At 36.2% G+C, this 27,911-nt stretch overlaps 2 protein-coding genes across 3 annotated transcripts; one reads left to right on the top strand and one right to left on the bottom strand.

Annotated features, from left to right (window-relative positions):
* Window positions 1-378: 378 nt before the first annotated feature.
* Window positions 379-7,176, top strand: LOC132557450 (dolichyl-diphosphooligosaccharide--protein glycosyltransferase 48 kDa subunit-like). Its single transcript, XM_060221935.1, has 11 exons — window positions 379-520; window positions 1,605-1,715; window positions 1,867-1,953; window positions 2,391-2,494; window positions 2,782-2,876; window positions 3,515-3,608; window positions 4,371-4,516; window positions 4,789-4,936; window positions 5,394-5,514; window positions 5,961-6,067; window positions 6,728-7,176. Exons 1-11 carry the CDS (start codon window positions 379-381, stop codon window positions 6,881-6,883), a joined length of 1,311 nt encoding a protein of 436 aa, XP_060077918.1. The 3' UTR covers window positions 6,884-7,176.
* An 817-nt stretch (window positions 7,177-7,993) lies between these two features.
* Window positions 7,994-22,505, bottom strand: LOC132557458 (uncharacterized). Of its 2 annotated transcripts, none has more exons than XM_060221946.1 (5): window positions 22,324-22,505; window positions 16,538-16,624; window positions 14,731-14,984; window positions 11,623-11,824; window positions 7,994-10,307 (listed from the first exon to the last, which is right to left on the bottom strand). In XM_060221946.1, the coding sequence occupies exons 2-5, from the start codon at window positions 16,593-16,595 to the stop codon at window positions 10,156-10,158; spliced, it is 666 nt and encodes a 221-aa protein (XP_060077929.1). In that variant the 5' UTR covers window positions 16,596-16,624; window positions 22,324-22,505; the 3' UTR covers window positions 7,994-10,155. The 2 variants fall into 2 exon arrangements, with proteins under 2 accessions (XP_060077929.1, XP_060077930.1); XM_060221947.1 differs by lacking the exon at window positions 22,324-22,505 and adding an exon at window positions 22,151-22,226.
* Between the last annotated feature and the right edge of the window lie 5,406 nt (window positions 22,506-27,911).

Consider the following 27,911-nt stretch of genomic DNA (forward strand, 5'->3'; position numbering starts at 1 on the left):
ATTAAAGTTATCCTATACATAACATTTTCTTGTGTTTGTATGCATAACATGTTTTTTCATTTTTATATGGGGAAAAAATATAATCAAAATTAATATGTGTGTCCTTGCTGAGCGTCGAATCGTTTTTGCCTTACATGATGCTGGCAGTATTCTATTGGTTAATAAGACTGGATCTACTCATTCCTCCGCAAGTAAAATAGGTCTATTTACTCTTTCCTTTTTTCAATAGCTTTTCAAGATATTTGACATAATTATGCAAATGATCAAATATATGCACCAATATTCTTGACATTGATCTAAAATACTTTTATGAACTACAAAATTTTCGGAATTCTTATACCTCGCACTATTTTTATCATATCCCTACATTATAACAAAATGGCCGCCTCCATGATGAAACTGGCCGGGTTGGTGTTGCTTGCCGCTATCTGCAGCGTGAATGCAAATAAGAGGACGTTGGTATTGGTAGACAATTGGTCCATCAGAGAAACACATTCAGTCTTCTTCAAGTCGTTAAGAGGTAAACTTTGGTTTTGTTTGATTATATGTTGATATGGTCGCCGAGCACCTTGCCGGTGTTTTCGACCGCCACGTCAACACACTCAAACATGGTTAGTTCGGTAGTAGTACTTGTAAATGACATGTCAGCTCACTGCTTGTGTCATATCAGGAAAATACGTTGGCATACTGTCTCATCAGAAGGTCGATAACATTTTGCGAAGATCATATTTATTGTGTATGCAGTGTATTGCGCAAAAGTCGCACAGAGGGATGTCTACAGACCGGGACATGCTAGCTCGGTCCTCGCCGACCCATTTCATGTTTGTCTGGTATATTAATAGTTTATTTGATATCTGTTGGCAATAATTGTGGGATCAGAATGTTCTCATCATATTTAGCATGTTGGACATCATGATGTAGGAAATGCACTTGTGTAGTAAATGCGTTACTTAATTGGGGAACAGGTCCCTATTTGAAATAGAAACACAAAGTTCTTTGGTTCATGTCAAAAAAGTGATGCTATTTTTTATTGCAAATGTTTAAAAGTACTATGAGTTTGTTTCAAATTGTTACCCATTTGAGCCCAAAGCTCCATCTGTTACTCGACTGCAGGACTAACTTGTTCATCTGTATTCTGACCAATTAATTAATTAGATTAATCAGATTGATATTGAATTCCATTGATGCAACAGTTGTTTCCAACTGTTGTGAATTTGTCAGACATGTCAGGTAAAAATGTCTTTTCTGGTAAAATTTGATTGACAGTTTACAGGAAAGGACAATGTTTATTCATTTTTTTTTCATTTTGTGTATTGCTGGTAAATGGTGCCAGACATTGAAAAAAGAACTCAAATTTAAGTTGTGATATATTTGTGGACCTATATCAATAGCATAGCTAATAAAATGAACATTAACACTACATGAACGTTTTTTTTAGCCATTTTTGCTTCTGTACTGGTCTGCAATAAAAAGCGATTCCGACAGATTATGAAGTTGTTTAACTGGTTAAAGTAACTGAAAGGTAGACATGAGTTATGATAAATTTATGCTATGATGGAAGTGTTTTCTATGTAATTGATTTTTATACATGCAATCCTTTACAGATCAAGGATTTGAACTGACTTTCAAGACAGCTGACGATGGAGGTTTGGCATTGGTGAAGTTTGGCGAGTTTCTATATGATAATCTTATCATCTTTTCCCCATCAGTTGAAGGTATGTATATAAATATAAAATACATATATATTTATTTTCATTTATCATGCATAAATAATTTTACTGATTGTGACCCAGATGTTCTGCTGTTTGATGTTTTTATCGCATCACAAGTTGATCACTATATATAAGTAACACTTTATTGACACAGAATTTGGAGGAACTGTAGATGTGGCAGCTCTAACTAACTTTATTGATGGCGGAGGAAATGTTCTGGTGGCTGGAAGCTCCAACATTGGTAAGTTGTCGTGGAAACATTACAGAATGGTAATAAATGCCAGTGATACCCTGAAGTAAACAAACACTATGTCAAGTGTGCTATGTAGCTATCTGTTAGAATTTTGGTTGGCATTTGTAAATGTTTTGATTAATCAATGTTGTTGACGTCAGTTGGAAAGTTGAGATATCAGTTGGAAATTATCATGGTTAATTACAATGTGACTGATACAATGTTGTACATTCTGAAACTTGGTAATCTACTTGACTTGTCTTTGACATTTCCCAAATACTTGATGTAATTTGTGGTATAAAAACAATAGTGATTTGCCTGTGAACCAAGCTGATCTACCAGTCGTATATTTTGTAACTCAAGCATTCTCATGTCTAAGCAGAATTTTAAATGAATGTAATTTTAATAGAAAATAAAATAAATTTTTGTGTCCCTTTGTGTTGTAGGCGATCCGCTAAGAGAACTGGCTACAGAATGTGGTTTGGAGTTTGATGAAGAAAAATCTTCTGTCATTGATCATTTGAATTATGATGCTCAAGATCAGGGAAAGGTATTTAAAGCATGCATCGCCAACTTGTCACTGAGAAATACTTTATAGCTTAAAAGCTTATAAGATAGGAATATTGTGAATTTTGATTAAAGAAAATCTTGAAAAATTACGGAAGACACAAATGTGCAGCAACTGATTAAGTCTGATTTTGGGCCTACGACGTGTACATTATTAATTTTTTTTAGAAAACAAAAAGAGAGTGTAAAATTTTTTTTTTATTCTGAAGAATTACTTTATTCAATATTTTGATAAAGGTTTAGATGAAGATGTGACGTCTTTTGTTGTAGCATACCTTGATTGTGGCAGATCCTAAAAACCTGTTAGATGCTCCTATGATTGTGGGAACTCAGGCCACATCTCCTCTCCTCTTCAGAGGTGTAGGGTAAGTGAGTAATGTAATATTTGATATGTACAGCTACCTGAAACTGGGTTAGACATAGTGCACAATAAACATACCTATTATGATATGTATCATACAAATATATACAAATGCAAAAAATTCACCTTTTTAAGACTGAGTGCATCAGGTTGTTTATTGACGCCATAAATTACAAAAGTAAATACTATTGAATTATCTTTTTGGATAATTTCTAGTACTTTAGGGATGTGATTGCACAGTTAACCATGTCTTTGCTGAAGGATTTAAACAATATTTTTTAGAGCTTTGTTAAAATTGACTGAATATTTGAAGAACTTTTTAAGTATCCTTATACAGGAAAACAAAACAAATTGGTACATTACAAAACGGTATATATCATTGGAACTAAAGTTAGCCATTATACTCATTCTCAAAAACATCATTTTGTTTTGAAATTTTCATTTTTTTTTTCAGTTGATCTTAGACTTTTCACATTTTAATAGTGTTCCATTTCAGAGACTGATCAGATTTCTATGTAATTATCTAACATCCCTAGACACAGGACATTTGATTAACATGTACTTTTGTTAAAATCAGCAAAATAACTTTAGCAGGTAAAAAAATATCAATTATTTCACATGACAAACCTGCCCTATTTTTAGAATGATTGCTGACCCGGAGAACCCCCTGGTGTTAAATGTCTTGCATGCATCTTCCACTGCCTACTCCTTCAACCCTGACAACAAGATCGAAGATGTAAGTATTTTACAAACATCATCTGACAAAACTTGTTGAATCAGTCTATAATTATTCTAATTCGAGAAATATATAAGAAAACAGATACCTAACAATTGGGTACACAACAGAACGATTCTCTTAAGTGCCTAGTTTTAAAGGTGACTCCTTGAATATGTATAAAATGACATGACATTTGAAGAATAATTAGAAGAAAAGGCTATGGACTATTATTGATTGTTTTGAATTCTTTCTGAGTTATTGTTTGTGATTGTTTTGCGAAAAAATTGTTGGGAAATCATGTTGATCATGTTACGGTATCACTAGATCTGGTTAAAACTTTATTTGTTGCAAATTGTGTCAGTTTATTTAATGAAATATATTCTATTAATGCTTTTGAAAAGCAATTTCCACAAAATATACTGTCACATTTGTCTATACCACCCACTTAGGTTAGGGGGTATATTTTTATCACATTGTTTGTCTGTTGATGGTTATATTGTGTACAGAGATAGCTCATGAACCATTGAAAAAATTTAATTCATATTCTCAACATAGCATCACCCCACCAACATCAACACTTAGTTTGATTTTAATGATCATCTGTCAATGCTAAAGTCATCCTCGACCATTGTCCAAAAAGAAAAGTGTGTACAAGATAGCTCATGAACTCCTTGAGAGTATTATTTCAATTTTGCACTTTAGTTTCACCTAAAATATCTCCCTTTATAGATCAATTCCTCAATAGATTTTGTTTAAGTCCCTACTTATCTTCATGTGTAGTACCCTCATGCGGTGGGAAGTAGCACATTGCTGGTGGCTGGTCTACAGGCTAGGAATAATGCTCGTGTTATGTTTGTTGGATCTCTGGACTTCTTCAGTGATGAATTCTTCACTTCTCCAGTACATCATGCAATTACCAACAAAAGGTAAGATCCACATCAAGGGAGATAATCAGGACTTAATTTAGCAGCTTTGAAATTTTCTGCCAGTGAAAAGGTTAGGGAATTTAAACTGGTAATGTTCCTTGTTGTTTCACTCTGTTGATTTTGTTTATTTTTTGTTATGGCAGCAATATTTATCAATACACCACAACAGGTCCTGACTAAAAATACATCTTGTGGTTGATATCAATTCTATGTGAAAGGGGTGAAAAACATGTGACATAACTGACAAAGAAAAAATACCTTTACTTTGATAGATATGAGAAGTCAGGCAATGAACAGCTATCCATGAACCTTGCCCAGTGGGTGTTCAAAGAGAAGGGTGTCCTTCGTGTGGGAACTGTCAAACACAACAAAAAGGGAGAGTCCGCACCACCAGTGGCCTACACAGTTTACGAGGAAGTGGTGAGAGAAATCATTTTATTGTAATGTAACTTTTGTGACGTTTCCAGGTTTAGTTGTCTTAGTATTGTAACAACTATTGGCTATGTTAAATACTTGAATGAAAGCTTTCAAAATGTTCAAATGGCCAGTTGATCAGTTGATCTTGCCCATTTTCAAGGTCACAAGAATCAAATAGGGCTTAATCTTAAACATCTTCATCTAAATAGCCATTGGTCACTTGATCTAAATGTTTATATACTTACATGAAATCATATGGAGTTTCTCATTCAAACTAGTTGTTTTTTGAAGTTTGAATTAACAAGTCTTTAATTTTCCAACAAAATAATGTTTGCATGGTTGTACAAATCCTGTGATAAATGATTCTGTTTAAATTTTGACCATACTTTTAGATACAGGATAAAAACCAGCAAGTTTTTAGACCTCCATAATTATATACCTGATGTGTTTTCTGTTAAAGGAGTACTCCATTGGTATTGAAGAGCTGAAGGGAGGACAATGGAAACCATTTGATCGTAAGGATGTCCAGCTGGAGTTTGTACGCATTGACCCTTTTGTGAGGACCTTGTTAACAGGAAAGAGTAAGTAACATGAGTAACGGGGGAATATTTTGCTATCCATTTCATAACCATATTTCAATATGTTACTTTGAAATTTTAAGAAATATGTGCTATGGTTCATTCTAAATTGAAAAATGAATCAACCTTTTATATACTATTAAAACCTAGGTGTAAAACAGCCAACCAAACCCCAAATTAAAATTGAGATGAAAGTACTCTTAAGTCAGTCAGAGTGCTTCATTAAAATCCACAAAAATCTAGATGGAAGCATTTTACGATAACTACTCATTTTTTTCCACATTTAAGTCAATTAGATTTAGGCTGTTTCAAAGTGCTAAAACTTTTGTTTTATCAATAGCAACCTTACTTGATGTTGCACTTTGGAATTTACTTTTTCAGAATCTGTCTATTGGGTAGAGTATTTGATGTACTATAGTGTCACTATATAAATGTCTTTTTGTTTTAAGATGGTGTGTTTGGTGTAACCTTCAAACTGCCAGATGTTTATGGTGTTTACCAGTTCCGTGTCGATTACAACAGAATAGGATACACTCACCTGTACAGTACCACACAAGTAAGTAGTACAAGTGTGTAAATACAGTGCCACACAGGTAAATAGTACAAGTGTGTAGATACAGTGCCACACAGGTAAGTAGTACAAGTGTGTAGATACAGTACCACACAGGTAAGTAGTACAAGTGTGTAGATACAGTGCCACACAGGTAAGTAGTACAAGTGTGTAGATACAGTGCCACACAGGTAAGTAGTACAAGTGTGTAGATACAGTGCCACACAGGTAAGTAGTACAAGTGTGTAGATACAGTGCCACACAGGTAAGTAGTACAAGTGTGTAGATACAGTGCCACACAGGTAAGTAGTACAAGTGTGTAGATACAGTGCCACACAGGTAAGTAGTACAAGTGTGTAGATACAGTACCACACAGATATGTGGTAATATTAAATGTTCTTATTTAATGGATACGATTCTTTTCAAACCGTGAATTAGGAATTTATCTTGTGTTGTTGGAAATGGATCAAAATGATAATTTGGACCATTCACTGTAAACAGCAGGTATATGTATCAGCAAAGGTGAATTTCCAGATATCAATTTAGCATAGCCATTGTTTTGTAAGTTTTTCTACAGCCTCTGAAACAAACCAGGTATATGTACATATGTTAAGCAAAGTTGATTTTGCAGATATCAGTTAAGAGCCATCATTGTTTGTGTTGTAGGTTTCTGTGCGGCCACTGGAACACACCCAATATGAGAGGTTTATCCCTTCAGCATTCCCTTACTATGCCAGTGCATTCTCTATGATGGCAGGAGTGGTTATATTCAGTTTGGTATTCCTACATTTCAATGATGCACCAAAGGAAAAAAGAGAATAACCAACTATCTCTGTTTTAATTGGGAAATAATGCATCCATTTGAATCATATGTACCAGGAGAAAAACACTGTGCTAAATTGAGCTTGAAAATATGTTTCGAGTGTCTAGATTAAATTAACTTCTTTCATTATTGTTGGATATGCAACCAGAAACAGGAAATCATTTTTCTGTAGTGATCTCATCAAAGATTTTGTCGTAAACAAGTTTAAATTTATTCCATCTCTTCATATGTTGTATTTTTTATATAGAAAGAAGAAATCCTTGAATTACAAAAAATGATTAAAAAAAACCAAAAGAGGTGTTTGTTTTTATGTGTGATTTATCAGTAATTAGTGTGTTGTTGCCAATGGCAAATAACAATATAGTTTTGTTCATCTACAATCATCAGATGGCTGGCTGTTCAAATTGACCTTTGCCCTCGTTCTGTGGTCTGCCCTAAAGAATCCTTTGTTATCACTATTTCCTGAAAAGTTCTTGAGGGATATTTTTCAGACTTTATTTATAGGTTTCGCCTCATGTCTCAAGTTGTAGGGATTCGAAAACGGCAGACAGGCACCATCACTGACAAGCACCATCTTTTTTTGACAGCTGAATTTTATTATTGATCTTTCATGAAGTACTCGCAGGATATTTCTGAAACTTGTATAAGCTCCCATAGGTTCCTAGTTATTCCAGTTGGATTTGGAGGCTGATATAAAAAAAATAACAAAAATTAAAATGGCCTACATACACCTGTCTTGGATTTTGTCACTTTTGGTTTGTTTTCCTTTCTCTTGGTGTTGTCAACATTATTAATACATTGCCCATAACTATAACACTGTTATAGGCAGACTTTAATATTAGAGTTAAGCCCCTTGAAGAAAATTTCCAATATTTCATAGTTTCTGTTCATTACCTCTGCAACAGATGCACATATTGAACAGTTTGCAGTTTCATTCTTTATCTTGGTACACAAGCACATTTTGGTGCATAAGTGTGAGTTAAGATCAGAATAGAATATATATTCATGATCTATATTCGCCTCTTTACAGGAAAAAAATATAGGGCTTCGTGGGAGTTAGTTAAATGATTGCTAATCATGTTCTCTAAATAATAACACAAGACAATATATAAAATTTAAAAATATTTTTTTATTTCCAATTCAACTAAGAAAGGTCTAATCAATGAAGATTCTTATATCAATGTGTCAACACAACATCACGAGCTCCCGAATGTGCTAATAAAATTTAGGGGTCAAATGTCAACACAACATCACGAGGTCCCGAATGTGCTAATAAAATTTAGGGGTCAAATGTCAACACAACATTGTACTGAAAACATGTGGCAAACTGCTGCGCTACCATAACAGGAAATGTCTGAAACCCATTCATGAATATGTTCCCATAGCAACGGTCAAGAATGGCAAACAACGACAGTCGAATTGGGTTATCCCCCCTTAAACAATGATTGGCGACATTACAAGAAGGTTCCTTCAATGTAGTTAAAGTACTTGAAGCCTGTTCTCGTGTGCTTCTATGAATTGGGTTGGTCAATTTTAACCCCTGACCTCTGTTATTGTTGCAAGGACAGTAGTCGATTGTTAAATATATGACGATGTCTTTAAGCTGGGTATGACCATTTTATGATTTTCATAATCTACAGTAAGTTTAGATATTTTAATTAAAAGAAAAAAAAAAGAAATTATTTATGATTATGGGTCATAAAAATAAAAGTAAATGAATCCATTTTAATATACTTCAATGCGAATACAAATGCTTCTTGCGCCCATGTTATAACATACGTGCATATCTTTTCATGTCAAACACACTAAAAATGAGTTCTTCAATAGATATCTTACATCACTAAATACGACACATTACCATATATAATATTATAAATGCCGGTATGCTCCGAGATTGAACTTTTCATTATACATAATAAACATAAAATACGGTGTCCTATACGTACATATGTGTTTTTGATTTGAATATTTACATTGGTCCAGCAACTATAGCATGGTTCCCACGGTGGAGTATTATCACTTCTATCTAAGTATGTCAAAATTTACCTTATAATTTATATGTCACAGAAACGATATTTGACTTATTCTTCAAAATAGTTTTGTGACTTTGAAAATTTTTTGATAAAATTATGCTTTTGTCATTCACTTATTTTAATGATGTAGAAATTAAGTATGTTATATTTTGTGATTAGTATAATTATCTTTGATTTAGACACCCAAAAATATTTGCAAGATTTCCAAATATATTAATGACACTTTAAAATGTATAATTTTTTAAACTGAAAAAATTAATCATAATTGTAAACAATTAAGACATAGTCAAAATATATGTATGACAAATGCCAAAGATATTCTGGGCAATGTCATATGTGTTAGTGACAATGTCAAATATAGGTATGACAAATGTTGTAGATATTCTGGGCAATGTCAAACATATTAGTGACACTGTCAAATATATATAAGGCAAGTGTCAAAAGACCTTCTGGACATTGTCAAATATATGTATACATGGCAATGTCAAAGGTCTTCTAGTCAATATCAAATGCCCTTGAAACTGTCAGTTGTATTTATGACACCATATGTTTCTGTTGACACTGTCAAACTCAATTGTACATATACAAGACACATATTTACAGAAGACAAGTGCAAGTGAAATAAAAAAAAAAAAACATCAACGTTTCTTTATCTTTGATGCTATAACTTCAAAATCTATACAGATCCAGGTACCAATCTAAAACATTAAATCGTTCATCCTGAGCTCACAGAGAATCAACATATCAAAAACACATACTATACATTACATAAATTTTGCAATAAGTAAACAAAATATTGCGGTTGGTTTTTAACCATTCTGTAAAGGACACACAACATAAGGGTGGATATTTTTCGGTTGCATGTATCTGTAGGACGAATTGGCATAGATTTAAATGCATAAATTTTCTCTCTCTTAACACATAAATTGGTAGACAAGCACACTGCCTGTCGGCATCACCGACAACCTTGACACTTTCACATGTACTAACATGCATTCCAGGACCATATTTTTTTTTTTTTTTTTTTTAAACATGGATATTTATTCATTTTTTGTTTTGTTTTTCTCATTGTTTACTCATTTTTTCCGGTGCAGTCACGTCTTTCAAATGATGCGTATGTTACATATATTCTAGACACGTGCAAAATCTGGAAATCATGTGGTGACAAATCTCACCATTCATATAGCAAACTGCATCTAAGTGATACACACGACAATGAATGATGGTAACCGGGAGACTTAATCCTGTGGTACACCGGTGTAGGCCTTGTTTTTGTAGTAGAAGTAGGTGATGAGAAGAGCTACCAGGAACATGCAGGCCAAACACACCCCAACAACGATTCCAATAACTCGAGTGTTGTGGACAGCCTCCTCCACATCGATAAAGGTGACTGAAAACAGAAAGTCAACAATCTGAGTATGTGACATTATAGATAGATAGAAATGACAGGCTGCTGAAAAATTAAAGAAATGTCATTATGTCTTAAGAACAGTACAGTTGTATAACAACTGGTCTTAAAAGTTCATCCCAATAACAAATGTCGTTTGAAATTGCCAAATATCACAAGTCTGGTCAATTCCACCCACAAATTCCACCCAAAATCAGACGATGTTGTGCTTTATTGATCTGTTAATGTATAAGTACAACTTAACTCACTTTTGGTTTTATTATATTTTTTCAATTTGTAATATGGATGATATTAAATTCCATCCGTCCGTGCGTCGGTTACAATTACAACATAGTTCAACTGATCTCGATGAAAATTTGAGGTTGGTTTGAAATTCTCTATCTTTTCTCTTACTCTTACAGTAATAAAGTTATCCATCGGTAAAAATTGTATCATATTTTACAGGCTTCAACTTCCATAATAACTCATAGCGTTTAACATCAATATAATGGCTTATTATCTGGTAGATCGAGGTACATGTCTGTTTGGATGCTCAAACTTTTTTACACGTATAAGATTAACTCCCGTTATATCTGTATGTAGCTAAATCCCAGCTCTGGGGATAATACCACTCTTCGTTTCCTGTTCATTTTGTGATTCTACTCGCTCAACCCAATAAAACACCAATCAGGAGCAGGGCAATACAACATTGTAGAGTATTGAAAATGTGTAGTTTTGTTTCATAGCAACAAGCACTGACTAATGTAATATTTTTTTTTCATTCGTTCATTAATGATATCCTTTGCCACATTAAAGGCTTTGTGTTTGTCACATAGACACAATTCAACATTACGAACAAGTCAATTGTTTACAAACTTGACAAAGTAAGGTAAATTGTCGGTCAATGCGTTCAGAAATCAATTACTCAATTACAAATATATCTTAACCAACGTCTGGAAATTTAGTTCCAAAATTATTTGTAAAACATCAAAGACTAACCAAAAGATAAAGATATTACTATTTGTCATCGGTTTTCATTAAAACTGTTTTTTGTAATAGCAATTACCAATGCCCATTCGTACCAACTTTTCCCGAAGGCAATGCATTTTCTTGCTTTGCAGCTCATACGAAAACAGTGACACCTGGTATATTACTTGTTGACACCTGGTATATTACTTGTTGACATCTGGTATATTACTTGTTGACACCTGGTATATTACTTGTTGACACCTGGTATATTTCTTGTAACAGTACAAGAATAAAAAAACAAAACTCATCTGCATTAAGATAACAGTAAATGAAGTGTAACAATACTCACTTTCCTCCTCTCCTTTTCCATAGAAGGCCGGACGCGTTGTGTCTGGTTTGTAGGATATACAATCTGTTGTTACCGAGGCAACAAGTTCATAATTGCTGTATGGCTTTCCCTGGTTATTTTTGGACAGGCGAAGGGTCAGTGGGTCAGAGCCATTCACACACCAATGACCCATTGGCTTTTTAAGTCTAGTACAGTCCAGTTTCTGTAAACAAGATTAAAACAATCATACCGATGATGTAAACTTCCTTTCTATCATACTGAGAAGAATTTAAGCGTAAGATTATTAGTAATCTTTTGTAGGATTATTAAGGCCAAAACATCAACTCCAAAATTTTGATGAGTCCCAATACCAAGAGATATAACAATAGTGGGTTCTTGAAATTTGAGCGAGTCCCACAGGAAAAAACAAGAGACAATATTCTATCTTTATTTGCTCTTTGAAAGTTTAATCTTTTCCCTCATTTCCCTTCTCTGTTTTTGCTCTTAATGATAAGACATTTGAGCATTCCTTTGCAGAAATAGTGATGACTATCTTTATTTGCCAAATCCAAGATGGTTGCCTTGAAGCCTTTTTGTTTTTTCTGATCAGCCCCAAAATCAAACAGGCACAAGTAGAGACCAAAGGGAACATACATATGAAATGTGAGTTAGATCCATTCAGCAGAAATAGGGATACCATTCTTTAACAGGTGAAATCCAAGATGGCTGCCTGTCGGCCATTATGATTTTATGATCAGTCCCAAACTCAAACAGGGACAACATGGGGCAAAGATGAACCTATACATGAAATCTGAGAAACATCTATGCATTATTTCTCAACAAGAAGCGATAACAAATTTTCTAAATCAAAATCCAAGATGGCCGCCTGTTGGCAATTTTTTTTCTAATCAGCCCCAGAATCAAACAGGCAAAGTTAGGGATCAAGGGAAGCATACAAATGCAATGTTTAGAAAAATCTATGCTGTGGTTCTCAAGAAATAGCGATAAACTTTCGGAGTCTGAATCCAAAATGGCCGTCTGTTAGCCATCTTATTTTTCTGGTCAGTCCAAAAATCAAACAGGCACAAACAAGGACCACCAGAAAGCTACATATGAAATTTTAGAAAGATCCATCTAGAAATAGCGATAACGAAAATTGTTTATGGACGGAAGGACGGACCACAGACGTAGGCGACTTCAATATCCCATCAATCACATGATGGGCTAAGGTAGAAAATGTAGAAAATTCAATTCTTTCACAAAGATTTCTAAGCTACTAATTGTTCTTGCATGCCTTTATGACCGATGCGAAGTATCACAATTCTGGTTTATAATGTAGACTTGTCTGGTAACTACAATATCAAAGTATCTATAAAGCAATTATTATCATGACATTCTTCAGGCCCGTCAACACATAAAATGTCATTAGGGCCATCAAACGGTAAAACATACAGCGATCCCAAAGGAAAAAACATCAAACCGAAAGGTAAAAGATAAATGTTAAAAATATTAAATGGATATGTTAACCCAAAAGATTAAAATGCCATGTCATAGTCTATTATATAGACCAACATCTTTCAGGTAATGTAGGATTTTACAAATCTCAACAGTTTCAAAAAGAGATTTTAGACATGTAATGTTATGATAAAAACATTCTCAGGTAGACAGAAGGTCAATGCAGTCTAATAAAACATGTTTAACGGTGAATGGCTCATCACATCCTATGCACCAAGGATTATCTTCGCATTTCAACATATATGATGTGTAAGGTATGTATGACCCATCCGAAGACGGTCAAGGACAACTTCGTCTCGGTGGCTGTCTCTATAGCCTGGAGACTATTCACTGATAACAGGTTTAACGGAGTGCAATTTGTTTTTGGTATAGGTATTCCATTCCTCCTGCCACTGAGCTATTAAAATTTGTTTAATTAATGGTTTAAAATCGGTAAAATGAATTTTAAAAACAACAGGTGGTAGTGATAAAGCTTCCTTTGCGGCACGATCTGCCTTTTACATTGCTTGGTATTCCCATGTGACCAGGAACCCAGGAAAAGGCAATATGAAAGTTAAAGGCAAGTTCATGATATAGTATTAAGGTATTACAAATGAAGACATTTTCGATATTTCTATTGCTAAGACTTTGTAGAACAGAAAGAGAGTCTGAATGGATAACAGCTCTCATTACTTTGTTTCTTTGAATATATCGAAGGGTGAGGTAGATAGCTTGCACTTCTGCCAATAATATTGAGGCGTTCGGTAACTATAAAGCAATTAGAAAAAAGACTGTTCAAAGACAGGCAAGTACATAACAGTACAGAGTTAAATACAGAGGAGTCAAATAATGAATTTAATCATACAGCTGTTTCATCCTTCTAGGACTTGACAGTGATGCTACATTATACAGCTGTTTCAACCTTCTAGGACTTGACAGTGATGCTACATCATACAGCTGTTTCATCCTTCTAGGACATGTCAGTGATGCTACATCATACAGCTGTTTCAACCTTCTAGGACTTGACAGTGATGCTACATCATACAGCTGTTTCGTCCTTCTAGGACTTGACAGTGATGCTACATCATACAGCTGTTTCAACCTTCTAGGACTTGACAGTGATGCTACATCAGACAGCTGTTTCAACCTTCTAGGACTTGACAGTGATGCTACATCATACAGCTGTTTCGTCCTTCTAGGACTTGACAGTGATGTTACATCATACAGCTGTTTCACCCTTCTAGGACTTGACAGTGATACTACATCATACAGCTGTTTCGTCCTTCTAGGACTTGACAGTGATGCTACATCATACAGCTGTTTCATCCTTCTAGGATTGACAGTTATACTAAGAGCCTAAATTTTGAAGCCTAGGAGGATGGACCGAGGAAAATCAAAATTCATAGATAGACTGTCAAAATCAAGATGGGGGATGGGGGGGTTGGGGTTGCACTTGCCTCATCCCTCAATACATGTAATAGTTTTCAGATGTCAAAGAACATCAATAACATAAGTATATAAACATCGCTTCCAGCACTATGCACAGACAGAGGTCAAGTCAATATGACATCTGGGGTACATAATGTTAAGATTTTCATCAACCTGCAATTTAAAGCGTTATCACACCAAACTTACCAAGCTGCGGTTACCGTGACTAGAATAAAATTCAGCCTCGACGTAACACATGGATTTAAGCGACTCCACATTCACACATGTCACAAGATCCATGTCACATACATTGTTGGTGCTGCTGGATTTAAAGGTAACGACACACCCCTCTCCCAGAGGGACTGAACCCTGGGTCGAGACATTGACCTTTCCGGCTCCTTCTATTGTGTGCGAAGTACCACAGCCCTGTTCGTCTAGATTCACTTGAGTAACTTGAGCGCCTAAGGGAAAAAGAGAGGAGTCATAATGAAAATATAACTTTAAAGTGTGGTTGAAAAGTTGGATGATTCTCTCCAGACACACAAACTGGGTGTAAGAGGAAGTCAACCAACAGATAGGATACTGAATGGTAGAAATAAGGACTACATGGATATCATGTCTATCCTGTCTACAACTTCCCATCTATCAGGTACAGTTACTGATTGTAAGATAATGTTCCAGTTATATCAAATGTTTCCCTTTATCTGGATTGAGCTAAACAACAGCAGGTTCAAATTTCCATGAACTTCTGAAGTTTGAACATTTTTTTCCCACACAAGCTTTAGTAAAAGGTCTGATTTAGTGCTGGAATACAGGAACTTTAGTAGTAAATTCTGATTACAGCTAGGTTACAGGAACTTAAGTAGTAAATTCTGATTACAGCTAGGATACAGGAACTTTGTAGTGATGTCTAATTACAGCTAGGATACAGGAACTTTAGTAGTAAATTCTGATTACAACTAGGATATAGGAACTTTAGTAGTAAATTCTGATTACAACTAGGATATAGGAACTTTAGTAGTAAATTCTGATTACAACTAGGATACAGGAACTTTAGTAGTAAATTCTTATTACAACTAGGATATAGGAACTTTAGTAGTAAATTATGATTACAGCTAGGATACAGGAACTTTAGTTGTAAATTCTGATTACAACTAGGATACAGGAAGTTTGTAGTGATGTCTGATTTACAGCTAGGATACAGGAACTTTAGTAGTAAATTCTGATTACAACTAGGATACAGGAACTTTAGTTGTAAATTCTGGTTACAACTAGGATACAGGAACTTAAGTAGTAAATTCTGATTACAGCTAGGATACAGGAACTTTAGTAGTAAATTCTGATTACAACTAGGATACAGTAACTTTAGTAGTAAATTCTGATTACAACTAGGATACAGGAACTTAAGTAGTAAATTCTGATTACAACTAGGATACAGGAACTTTAGTAGTAAATTCTGATTACAGCTAGGATACAGGAACTTTAGTAGTAAATTCTGATTACAACTAGGATACAGTAACTTTAGTAGTAAATTCTGATTACAACTAGGATACAGGAACTTAAGTAGTAAATTCTGATTACAACTAGGATACAGGAACTTTAGTAGTAAATTCTGATTACAGCTAGGATACAGGAACTTTAGTAGTAAATTCTGATTACAACTAGGATACAGGAACTTTAGTAGTAAATTCTGATTACAACTAGGATATAGGAACTTTAGTAGTAAATTCTGATTACAGCTAGGATACAGGAATTTTAGTAGTAAATTCTGATTACAACTAGGATATAGGAACTTTAGTAGTAAATTCTGATTACAACTAGGATATAGGAACTTTAGTAGTAAATTCTGATTACAACTAGGATACAGTAACTTTAGTTGTAAATTCTGATTACAACTAGGATACAGGAACTTTAGTAGTAAATTCTGATTACAGCTAGGATACAGGAACTTTGTAGATGTCTGATTTACAGATGGGATGTAGGGACTTTTATACAGTAAAGTCATGCTACTTACCTTGTGATGTGGCGGCTAAGGCCACTACGACCAGTAGTGCTAGTGGCATCATCTCCATGTTATCGATGGCACTGTTCCGTCAAGAGTCTGTGGAGGTAAAATCAAACTCTTCAGAAAGCAGCATTCTTATAGTAAGTATTGATAGTCATTGACCAAAGTCCCGTCTCCGCCCGGCCGCCCCTCCCCCCTCCCCCTTCATCTCATCCGACAATACAAATCTTTGTTTACGTGTTCTTTACCCCCATACAGTGGTGGAAATAAACCACACTTCTCAAAAGTCGACCACACTTTTCAGTGTTGACAACTTTTCTAAAAAATATCGACCACACTTTTCAACGGTTGTCGCCGGTAACCATCGCTAATACCATAGGTTGCCGACAACGTTCAAACATTGAACATAATTTTCACACAAAGTCATTTCGTATCTATAAAAATTCGGGCTGGCGTTTCAAAATAACGTCCTGCTGCTCGGACTTAATTCTTGTGTCGCTTTTCCTTCCGTTTCGTCAATATCGTCTGTGGCTTTATCTTCCTGTCACAAAACTATCGTCTGTGGCTTTATCTTCTTGTCACAAAACTATCGTCTGTGGCTTTACCCACTTGCCACAAAACTATCGTCTGTGGCTTTACCCACTTGCCACAAAACTATCGTCTGTGGCTTTACCCACTCGCCACAAAACTATCATCTGTGGCTTTATCCACTTGCCGCAAAACTATCGTCTGTGGCTTTACCCACTCGCCACAAAACTATCACCTGTGGCTTTATCCACTTGCCGCAAAACTATCGTCTGTGGCTTTATCTTCATCTAACAAAATTACCGTCTGTGTCTTTACCCTCCTCTTCGAATGTCTCGTAAATCGCCGAATTTTCCCTGTTTCCATCCGAATCCAGTCCAGCTATTTATACTAAATTCTCCCCTAAAATCCCAATACATCCATGTAATAGATGATATAGATTTTCTGTAGGGGCCTATATCTAAAGGTCGGGACGTCGGACGATTCACGTCTAGCGTCCATGCTGTTACAGTATTAATCAATCTGGACCGAGGAAAACGCCGCTAAAGAAATATACCCGTCAGCAATTGGTTTCAGTAAATTTAAACAGTTTAAAGACTTCCAAGACAAAATTGAACAATGGTTAAAACATTTTATACAGAAATAAGTACACACGATGGACGTGGTTTATGTCATAAGTCGGTATTGTAGATTGGACGGTGTCCGTCGTTCAAGTGAATCTACATAAAATATCGGACACAGTCGAGATTCACTCCGAGTCAACCTCTCTACAGGGGTCTATTGCATGACGTCACAAAATATGAAAATAAAATATGTCTCGTGTTACAAACACCATAAAGACTAGTGTGTCCACACGTGTAATAACACTGTAGTGTAGTGGAACTTAATTGGTAGAGGTTCTCAGTCGGGATGTGTTTCTAATGTGACGTAAATGTGATGATTCTTTATTGGATATACCAATGTGTGACGTCACCAGTGGGAAAAAAACCCAGGATATTTGATGGTTTCATGAGTAAGAGAGCATATCTATATACAGATATATTCTGTCACACAAGCGTAATACGAAATCTCTCCATTTCAGTACATTTTTAAGGATAAAGAAATAAAGGCGACAATTAAAGCATACTATAAACTAGCGTCCAAACCAGTTTTGAAACAGTAGCACGTTCTGTGACGTCAGAGAACGAGTACTATAATCAGCTAACCTTTGTTATATGACTATATTATACTGTGTTGTTTCTGATGGGACAACAGCACGAGTGACGATACCGCAGTCTATCATTATTTCAATAAGTATGCATTGTCAGCCGCGTTTTAATGCGTTCGAACGCTCAGGAATTAATTAGTCCCCTCCAAGTGTAGACAGCCGCCAGTGACTGCCGCGCCACTTTGTAAGAAGTTTTCGTAGTAGAAAAGTTGTCCAGGTAACAAGTGGTTGGAGTAACAGTATCAAGTAAAGGCATACATTGTAAAACATCAAATCTCTTGACAGAAATTTAATATAATAACCGAGGGAAAGGTTACTTTTCACATTATTAACAAATATGTTGATGCAGTCTGAGTACAGCAGAAAGACTATTACTAGCCCGACATACAATATGATACAACTATGAATGGTTATCTACATATGTGTGTGCGCGCGCTATCTCTCACGTCGTCAAGGAGACAAGATAACGACCGGATGTAGTCCTTCAACTTTGACGTTACATAAAATTGCTGGATTGCTGGATGTATCACCATGACAATAACCGAGATCGGGATCAGGCGGGGTCTGCTTGTAGTAACTTATGGTTAACTCGATGAACAACATACTGAAGACCCGTCGCATGCGGCCTAAAGCGATAGGGGTGAATTATCTTGCCAATGGACACAATCAACATGTTTTTGCCACCATGACGATGTTCTATGATTTATATCAACAGGTCGGTCCATTTCTCAGCGATCTCGGAAACACAACAGCTTCAGTAGTATGGCTGGGCTTTCATACTTATGTTACGTCCGATTGGTATATGGATAAACATGGCAACACATGTCCGAGATGTATTAAAACATATTTTACTTATGCTATAAAAGAAGCTGATATAGAGGAGTAATCATATATTGTCGTTATGATTATAAACAGCCCAGATTTTCTCGCCCATAACTTAAACTTCTACAATTACAAAAATATAAGGACGAGGCAAAGCGTAGCACTATGTACATTGTAATTGGAAAACTAACTTATCAAAATCACTATTAATATCAAACCGTTTTTTAATCTGATTGCAATTAATACATAACACAAAGGATTAATTAAATATTATATCAGTGTTCCACTGACACCAATATTCTCTGACCAGCCGTACACAAAAGTTGACAACCCAGAACAATAGACCAGTACTACGTTAGGATCAATGTGGCCGTCTTTGATCTTGTAGTGTATTTACCCCTGGGCCAACACGGTACATTCTTAAACAATTCGGTGTAGTTCTGTGGATTAAGTCCGTGTTAAGACCCCAGGGTAAAAAAATCTTGACGTATTGTTAGATAATCCCTGAACCATTCATAGATAAGATCGCGTGTCCATTTGTAATGATAATTTGTTTGCCACAGGACATGTAGTAGACTCAAGTGAGCGCTAGGTACATTTAACGAGAGGTCTGACTACAAGCATTGGGATAGTTAAAAGTAACAGTCGAATTAAACAGTACCCTTAGCCGACAACCTTTCAACCTCAAAGAAATACAACCACTTCAAGGCAACTATTTTGGATTGATTCAATCCATAAAATATGATCACCGGGTTAAAAAATACGGCACTGTGTTTTTAATCTCTAACAGAAGAGAGTTCCATTTTCTGTGTCAGCAGCAGATAGTGTAGATATATACATACTGAATGTGTACTAGTATACAATATACCCTTCCACCAGTACCAGTTTCTAACAAGAAACCTTTCTATTGAGGATAATGGTAGGTCAGACTCGGGTGTAATGTTCAGGTCTATATTTTTGTGGAGGGAGGAGGGGAGGTTTGTTGCAGTAGGGTGAAACATTTTCTAGGAAGTCAATTCATGTGTTCTCACCGCTTATGACATACCTTCTGCATTAGGTTCGATAATGTAGCCATTGACTACTTCAAAGATACCCCATATATCTTGGCGGTTAACGGAATTACACACTCAGTAATCAACCACGTGCGATACAAAATATATAATCGTAGTTTTTTTTAACGAAGTCAAATGTTTGAATCGGAAGCAAACTTTTAACTCCGCCAATATTGAATTGAGTAAACAGTATGCCTGTAATACATCGAAGTCTCCGTGGCGACACTGGTACAATGAAGTATCCTGCCGCCTCAGAAGTGATGATAACTGCTAGGTGGTACCGCTGATGTTGCTATCACAGACGGTAATCATCATCAGACAGCAGCCATCTTATGGCTATATATTATTTATTTGTCACATGGCACGTGCCGCGTTCTGCATTTCTGACTAAGCCGTGTCGTATACACATCACCTACACGAATAGGTCCCAGGGAAGATGTTGATGTCACTGATTAATGCTGGAACACGAATATTACACGAGAGAAAATCAATGTCTGTAGCGATAAATCTGATCTGGGGATTGCCAGCACTGTAATACTTTAATTAAACCCAAGACGAATAATCCCATTAATGTGTAGAAATCAACACAATAAATATAAAACAATCAACTAGAGTTTATTTATCTAAAAAAAACCAAAGTGATCTCAGGAAGGCTGAATAGTATCAAGCGTTAAAAATATGGCGTCATAAAATCATTACGTTTGTTATTTGGCCATGACATTCATTGAATTATGAATGTCATCTGGTTTTTATAACTATTGCCCTACAGTAGTAAGTATTGAATAATGTATGCGAAATAATTCATATAACTTATTTATGTTTAATAGGTGCCAGCTTGCAATTTTTATAATCGTCGGGGAAGCGGGAGACAGAGAAACAGAATCTATGATAGCAAGGAATGACAACTCTGGTAGCGATTGTGTAGGACTTTTTTGTCTGGTGGTTGTATATCGCTAGGGACAAACAATACATACGTGTATTAAAGTTAGTTTGGTACTTGACGGATTACGTCACTGTGTTAACTCATGTACTCAAAATATGACATATTTATGCCAAAGGCCAGACGCCTGCATAAGTGTCAGCGCTTTTATTCCTGCCGATAAACCGTGCTGTGTTTGCACTCAAATGCTCACAAACAGGTAATGTGTAAAACCTCTGTGAAAACGTTCTTTTGTTCCTGTTTGACACTAAAGTGTCATCGAATTACAGTGTCGATCACTTCTTCACTAACTTCTAGGTGTTTTCATTGTTGGTCTGTACTGCCACCATTTTATATCTTTTCAGGAGAAACGTACATACGTATGGTTAACTTAATTCTATATAAAAGCTTGGAATGTTGGTCTCCTATATAGGGGTTAACCAATGTCGATGTTCTGACACTAGCTCGCTCTCTAATTCAAACAATACAGTTGTTGACAGGTGTATAAAATATAATCTCCCCCCCCCCCCCCCAACCACACCACCAACACTTTCGCTGGTCCCTGCTCACTACTATTCCTACAGGGAAACAATGATGTGTAATTGGTTTTACTCTAGCAGTGAGGTTTCCTGCTTTATACAGACCGAGATGTATATAACACATCTCTGATATAGGTATAATATATTCTTACTATTCCTGCCCGTGTACCTTCATGTGACCTTAATTGAATGCACGTGCGTTTCACATCTGTCTATGTATGTGTAGGTGTAATGTACAGCTGTCTAAAACACAAACACAATGGTAGACACACACGGCGGACTTGGACAGATAAGACTTTCGGCCGTACATGTATATGCTACTGGAATAAAAGCGTTCGAGTATCGACCCCATCTAGTCCCATCATCCTAGCCCTGGTACCAAGGTTATCGCGATAATGTATGGGAAAACATACAAAAAACAATTTAATACTAATTACACAACTATTACAAATTATAATGATGTTCTGTCTATCAGTAATCTTACACAACAACACCCCGAGCTCCCTGAGCTGACCATGCCGGCCAGGTATTGAGCAATCGCCGTTGATCCTCACTCACCTTGAAATTTCCAGGTGACTAAATCGATCGTTTTAACATTTTCACGACTGCTTCAACCATTTTTGTTTCATAGATAAAATAACACGTTCTCACGTGGATCTACACTCAAGCTCTAAATCATCAAAATACGATAGAGCGATTCTTGTCATATTTTCAAGCTAATATCGACTTACCTCGGGGTTCCTTGCTGCCTTGGCGTGGGTACGACTGATGACCTTGACCTCAGCGACTCCGGAGACGTGTCGGCATATATATACATGTACGTTTTACTATACACCTGTGTGACGAACTGACATCGGTCACAATTTTAACCAATCAAACAGCAGTGTTATTGTAAGCCCTTAAAGTCATTGAGAAAACTCAGGTAAGTCGTCGGCTGTGTACAGGTGCAATAAATTACTGTGTATGTAGGAGAGTGGAGATGTGGGATGACATCTATGTGTACTGAGTCGTGGAGAAAACATCCCGACACGGTATATATACTATATACACAGGAGAGAAACCAGAAGTTTTATTAAACTTATCATTGTATGTACCACACTCTATAACCCAGGATGTGTTACGTCACAATCAAAGATTCGATAATGAATTACTACCAGATTATTTTTGATCGTGTTTTGTTTTAATTTGTAATTATAAAGGGGAGAGGGCGAAAAACAAATACCGGCACATATCTTATCTCTTTATCGTCGATAATACTGGTGTACGGTGTTACTGATATGAGAAAGAAATTTCATCAAAAGTAGGCACAATTAGGGAAGTATAACACAATATTATAAGTCCCACTCAAAACGTTGTGATATGTACGGAGCCCGTTAACTGACATGCTCCATACTTATTTAATTTCGTTTTTTCGAAACATTATTTCGTTTTTTTCGAAATAATAATTCGTTTAAACGAAATATTATTTCGTTTTTTCGAAATATAATTCGTTTTTTCGAAATATGATTCGTTTTTTCGAAATATTATTTCGTTTCTTCGAAATAATAATTCGTTTTATCGAAATAATATTTTATTTCGTTTAACGAAATAAAATAAGTATGGAGCATGTCAGTTAACGGGCTCCGTAGATATGTATATGTTTCATTTATAAATCTTATAATGTGGAAAATCAAGATTAGTACTTAATGAAGTAGGAATTTGCCCTGGACAAGTAGTACAGTATATATACCGTATTTATCCCTGGACAAGTAGTACAGTATATATACCGTATTTATCCCTGGACAAGTAGTACAGTATATATACCGTATTTATCCCTGGACAAGTAGTACAGTATATATACCGTATTTATCCCTGGACAAGTAGTACAGTATATATACCGTATTTATCCCTGGACAAGTAGTACAGTATATATACCGTATTTATCCCTGGACAAGTAGTACAGTATATATACCGTATTTATCCCTGGACAAGTAGTACAGTATATATACCGTATTTATCCCTGGACAAGTAGTACAGTATATATACCGTATTTATCCCTGGACAAGTAGTACAGTATATATACCGTATTTATCCCTGGACAAGTCGCACAGTATATATACCGTATTTGTCCCTGGACAAGTAGCACAGTATATATACCGTATTTGTCCCTGGACAAGTAGCACAGTATATATACCGTATTTGTCCCTGGACAAGTAGCACAGTATATATACCGTATTTGTCCCTGGACAAGTAGCACAGTATATATACCGTATTTGTCCCTGGACAAGTAGCACAGTATATATACCGTATTTGTCCCTGGACAAGTAGCACAGTATATATACCGTATTTGTCCCTGGACAAGTCGCACAGTATATATACCGTATTTGTCCCTGGACAAGTCGCACAGTATATATACCGTATTTGTCCCTGGACAAGTCGCACAGTATATATACCGTATTTGTCCCTGGACAAGTAGCACAGTATATATACCGTATTTGTCCCTGGACAAGTCGCACAGTATATATACCGTATTTGTCCCTGGACAAGTAGCACAGTATATATACCGTATTTGTCCCTGGACAAGTCGCACAGTATATATACCGTATTTGTCCCTGGACAAGTCGCACAGTATATATACCGTATTTGTCCCTGGACAAGTCGCACAGTATATATACCGTATTTGTCCCTGGACAAGTCGCACAGTATATATACCGTATTTGTCCCTGGACAAGTCGCACAGTATATATACCGTATTTGTCCCTGGACAAGTCGCACAGTATATATACCGTATTTGTCCCTGGACAAGTAGCACAGTATATATACCGTATTTGTCCCTGGACAAGTAGCACAGTATATATACCGTATTTGTCCCTGGACAAGTAGCACAGTATATATACCGTATTTGTCCCTGGACAAGTAGCACAGTATATATACCGTATTTGTCCCTGGACAAGTCGCACAGTATATATACCGTATTTATCCCTGGACAAGTAGCACAGTATATATACCGTATTTATCCCTGGACAAGTATCACAGTATATATACCGTATTTGTCCCTGGACAAGTAGCACAGTATATATACCGTATTTGTCCCTGGACAAGTAGCACAGTATATATACCGTATTTGTCCCTGGACAAGTAGCACAGTATATATACCGTATTTGTCCCTGGACAAGTAGCACAGTATATATACCGTATTTGTCCCTGGACAAGTAGCACAGTATATATACCGTATTTGTCCCTGGACAAGTAGCACAGTATATATACCGTATTTGTCCCTGGACAAGTAGCACAGTATATATACCGTATTTGTCCCTGGACAAGTAGCACAGTATATATACCGTATTTATCCCTGGACAAGTAGCACAGTATATATACCGTATTTATCCCTGGACAAGTAGGACAGTATATATACCGTATTTATCCCTGGACAAGTAGCACAGTATATATACCGTATTTATCCCTGGACAAGTAGGACAGTATATATACCGTATTTATCCCTGGACAAGTAGTACAGTATATATACCGTATTTATCCCTGGACAAGTCGCACAGTATATATACCGTATTTATCCCTGGACAAGTAGTACAGTATATATACCGTATTTATCCCTGGACAAGTAGCACAGTATATATACCGTATTTATCCCTGGACAAGTAGCACAGTATATATACCGTATTTATCCTAATAAACGTCCCATCACTCAATACACTCATGATTCATTTCTAGATAATGTTTTCATGTGAAAAATAACTGGATTAAATAGATAACTCACTTCTCAAGTACCGGTAACTGGGGGGAGGGGGAGGGGGGCGTTTATTAGAGGAGGCGTTAAGTAGGATAGATACGGTATATATCATTCGAAATATATTGCTAATGGAGGTATTTAGGAATAAATTGCACATGTTTTTAAGTTTGATCAATAACATATAGAGTCATGGAATAGCATTAACACATACACAGCAGTTGTTAAAATATTTAGAATTTTACCTACGACTATAATTCAGCTTACTCAACGCAAGGTGTTCACTTTGGTTTGAAATCGAAGGAATCGAGGCCTATGTCTGTGGGAACAAATCTAAAGTCCTATTTTCCATTATCCATTTGTATCGTTAGACGGAAAATTAAATCAACAAAGCGAACTCTCTTATGTGAACCTTCGGAGCTAAATAATAGGAAATGGGTGTAAATCATTCAAAGGACATATAATCTGTGTCATTACGGATCTGTTGTAAAATCTGCTACCCGTGTATAGAGGCTAAGAGTCCTAACAATTTTATCATTTTGAGAAGTAAAACCATCTCCATGTTTTCGTTGAAGATTTCTTCATTAATTTTCTGTTCTAAAATTTTAAAAAAATCTGTCTTTTCCAGTTATCTCAGTTACGTTTTGTGATACACACCAACCTTAAATAACATTTATCTTACAAACTTCCTTCCCAGGAAAGAATTCGTCCTCGATTTTCCATGTGTTACAACGATGCTTGTAATTGTAACATGAAGTCGTTTCATAACCAGGACAGATCTTACTACACGTACAGTGTTTGTGTTCTGCCACTTCATGACCAGGGCAGATCTAACTACACGTACAGTGTTTCTGTTCTGCCAGTTCATGACCAGGATATATCTAACTACACGTACAGTGTTTGTGTTCTGCCAGTTCATGACCAGGACAGATCTAAGTTCACGTACAGTTTATGTGTTCTGTCAGTTAATGACCAGGACAGATCTTACTACACGTACAGTGTTTGTGTTCTGTCAGTTAATGACCAGGATATATATCTAAGCACACGTACAGTGTTTGTGTTCTGTCAGTTCATGACCAGGGCAGATCTAAGCACACGTACAGTGTTTGTGTTCTGCCAGTTCATGACCAGGGCAGATCTAAGTACACGTACAGTGTTTGTGTTCTGTCAGTTCATGACCAGGGCAGATCTAAGTACACGTACAGTGTTTGTGTTCTGCCAGTTCATGACCAGGACAGATCTTACTACACGTACAGTGTTTGTGTTCTGTCAGTTAATGACCAGCGGATATATATCTAAGCACACGTACAGTGTTTGTGTTCTGTCAGTTAATGACCAGGATATATATCTAAGTACACGTACAGTGTTTGTGTTCTGCCAGTTCATGACCAGGACAGATCTAAGTACACGTACAGTGTTTGTGTTCTGCCAGTTCATGACCAGGGCAGATCTAAGTACACGTACAGTGTTTGTGTTCTGTCAGTTAATGACCAGGATATATATCTAACTACACGTACAGTGTTTGTGTTCTGTCAGTTAATGACCAGGACAGATCTTACTACACGTACAGTGTTTGTATTCTGCCAGTTCATGACCAGGATATATATCTAAGCACACGTACAGTGTTTGTGTTCTGTCAGTTCATGACCAGGATATATAACTAAGTACACGCACAGTGTTTGTGTGCTGTCAGTTAATGACCAGGATATATATCTAAGCACACGTACAGTGTTTGTGTTCTGTCAGTTAATGACCAGCGGATATATATCTAAGCACACGTACAGTGTTTGTGTTCTGTCAGTTAATGACCAGGATATATATCTAAGTACACGTACAGTGTTTGTGTTCTGTCAGTTCATGACCAGGACAGATCTTACTACACGTACAGTGTTTGTATTCTGCCAGTTCATGACCAGGATATATATCTAAGTACACGTACAGTGTTTGTGTTCTGTCAGTTAATGACCAGGATATATATCTAAGCACACGTACAGTGTTTGTGTTCTGTCAGTTCATGACCAGGATATATATCTAACTACATGTACAGTGTTTGTGTTCTGTCAGTTAATGACCAGCGGATATATATCTAAGCACACGTACAGTGTTTGTGTTCTGTCAGTTAATGACCAGGATATATATCTAAGCACACGTACAGTGTTTGTGTTCTGTCAGTTCATGACCAGGATATATATCTAACTACATGTACAGTGTTTGTATTCTGTCAGTTAATGACCAGCGGATATATATCTAAGCACACGTACAGTGTTTGTGTTCTGTCAGTTAATGACCAGGATATATATTTAAGCACACGTACAGTGTTTGTGTTCTGTCAGTTAATGACCAGGATATATATCTAAGCACACGTACAGTGTTTGTGTTCTGTCAGTTTATGACCAGGATATATATCTAAGCACACGTACTGTGTTTGTGTCCTGTCAGTTAATGACCAGGATATATATCTAAGCACACGTACAGTGTTTGTGTTCTGTCAGTTAATGACCAGGATATATATCTAAGCACACGTACAGTGTTTGTGTTCTGCCAGTTCATGACCAGGACACATCTAACTACACGTACAGTGTTTGTGTTCTGTCA

Source organism: Ylistrum balloti, unplaced genomic scaffold (genome assembly GCF_031769215.1).
Source record: "Ylistrum balloti isolate Yb309-2 unplaced genomic scaffold, AGI_CSIRO_Ybal_v1 Utg370672, whole genome shotgun sequence".
Classification (NCBI taxonomy): domain Eukaryota; kingdom Metazoa; phylum Mollusca; class Bivalvia; order Pectinida; family Pectinidae; genus Ylistrum; species Ylistrum balloti.

Bases quoted from the DNA above. Each gene is read 5' to 3' on its own strand.
- LOC132557450 (XM_060221935.1), top strand. From the start codon at position 379: ATGGCCGCCTCCATGATGAAACTGGCCGGGTTGGTGTTGCTTGCCGCT. The intron at 1,954-2,390 runs GTAAGTTGTCGT...TTTGTGTTGTAG, and splicing joins GGCTGGAAGCTCCAACATTG to GCGATCCGCTAAGAGAACTG. The intron at 2,877-3,514 runs GTAAGTGAGTAA...CCCTATTTTTAG, and splicing joins CTCCTCTTCAGAGGTGTAGG to AATGATTGCTGACCCGGAGA.
- LOC132557458 (XM_060221946.1), bottom strand. From the start codon at position 16,595: ATGGAGATGATGCCACTAGCACTACTGGTCGTAGTGGCCTTAGCCGCC. The intron at 14,985-16,537 runs GTAAGTAGCATG...TTTTTCCCTTAG, and splicing joins CTTAGCCGCCACATCACAAG to GCGCTCAAGTTACTCAAGTG. The intron at 11,825-14,730 runs GTAAGTTTGGTG...TCTTGTTTACAG, and splicing joins GTCACGGTAACCGCAGCTTG to AAACTGGACTGTACTAGACT.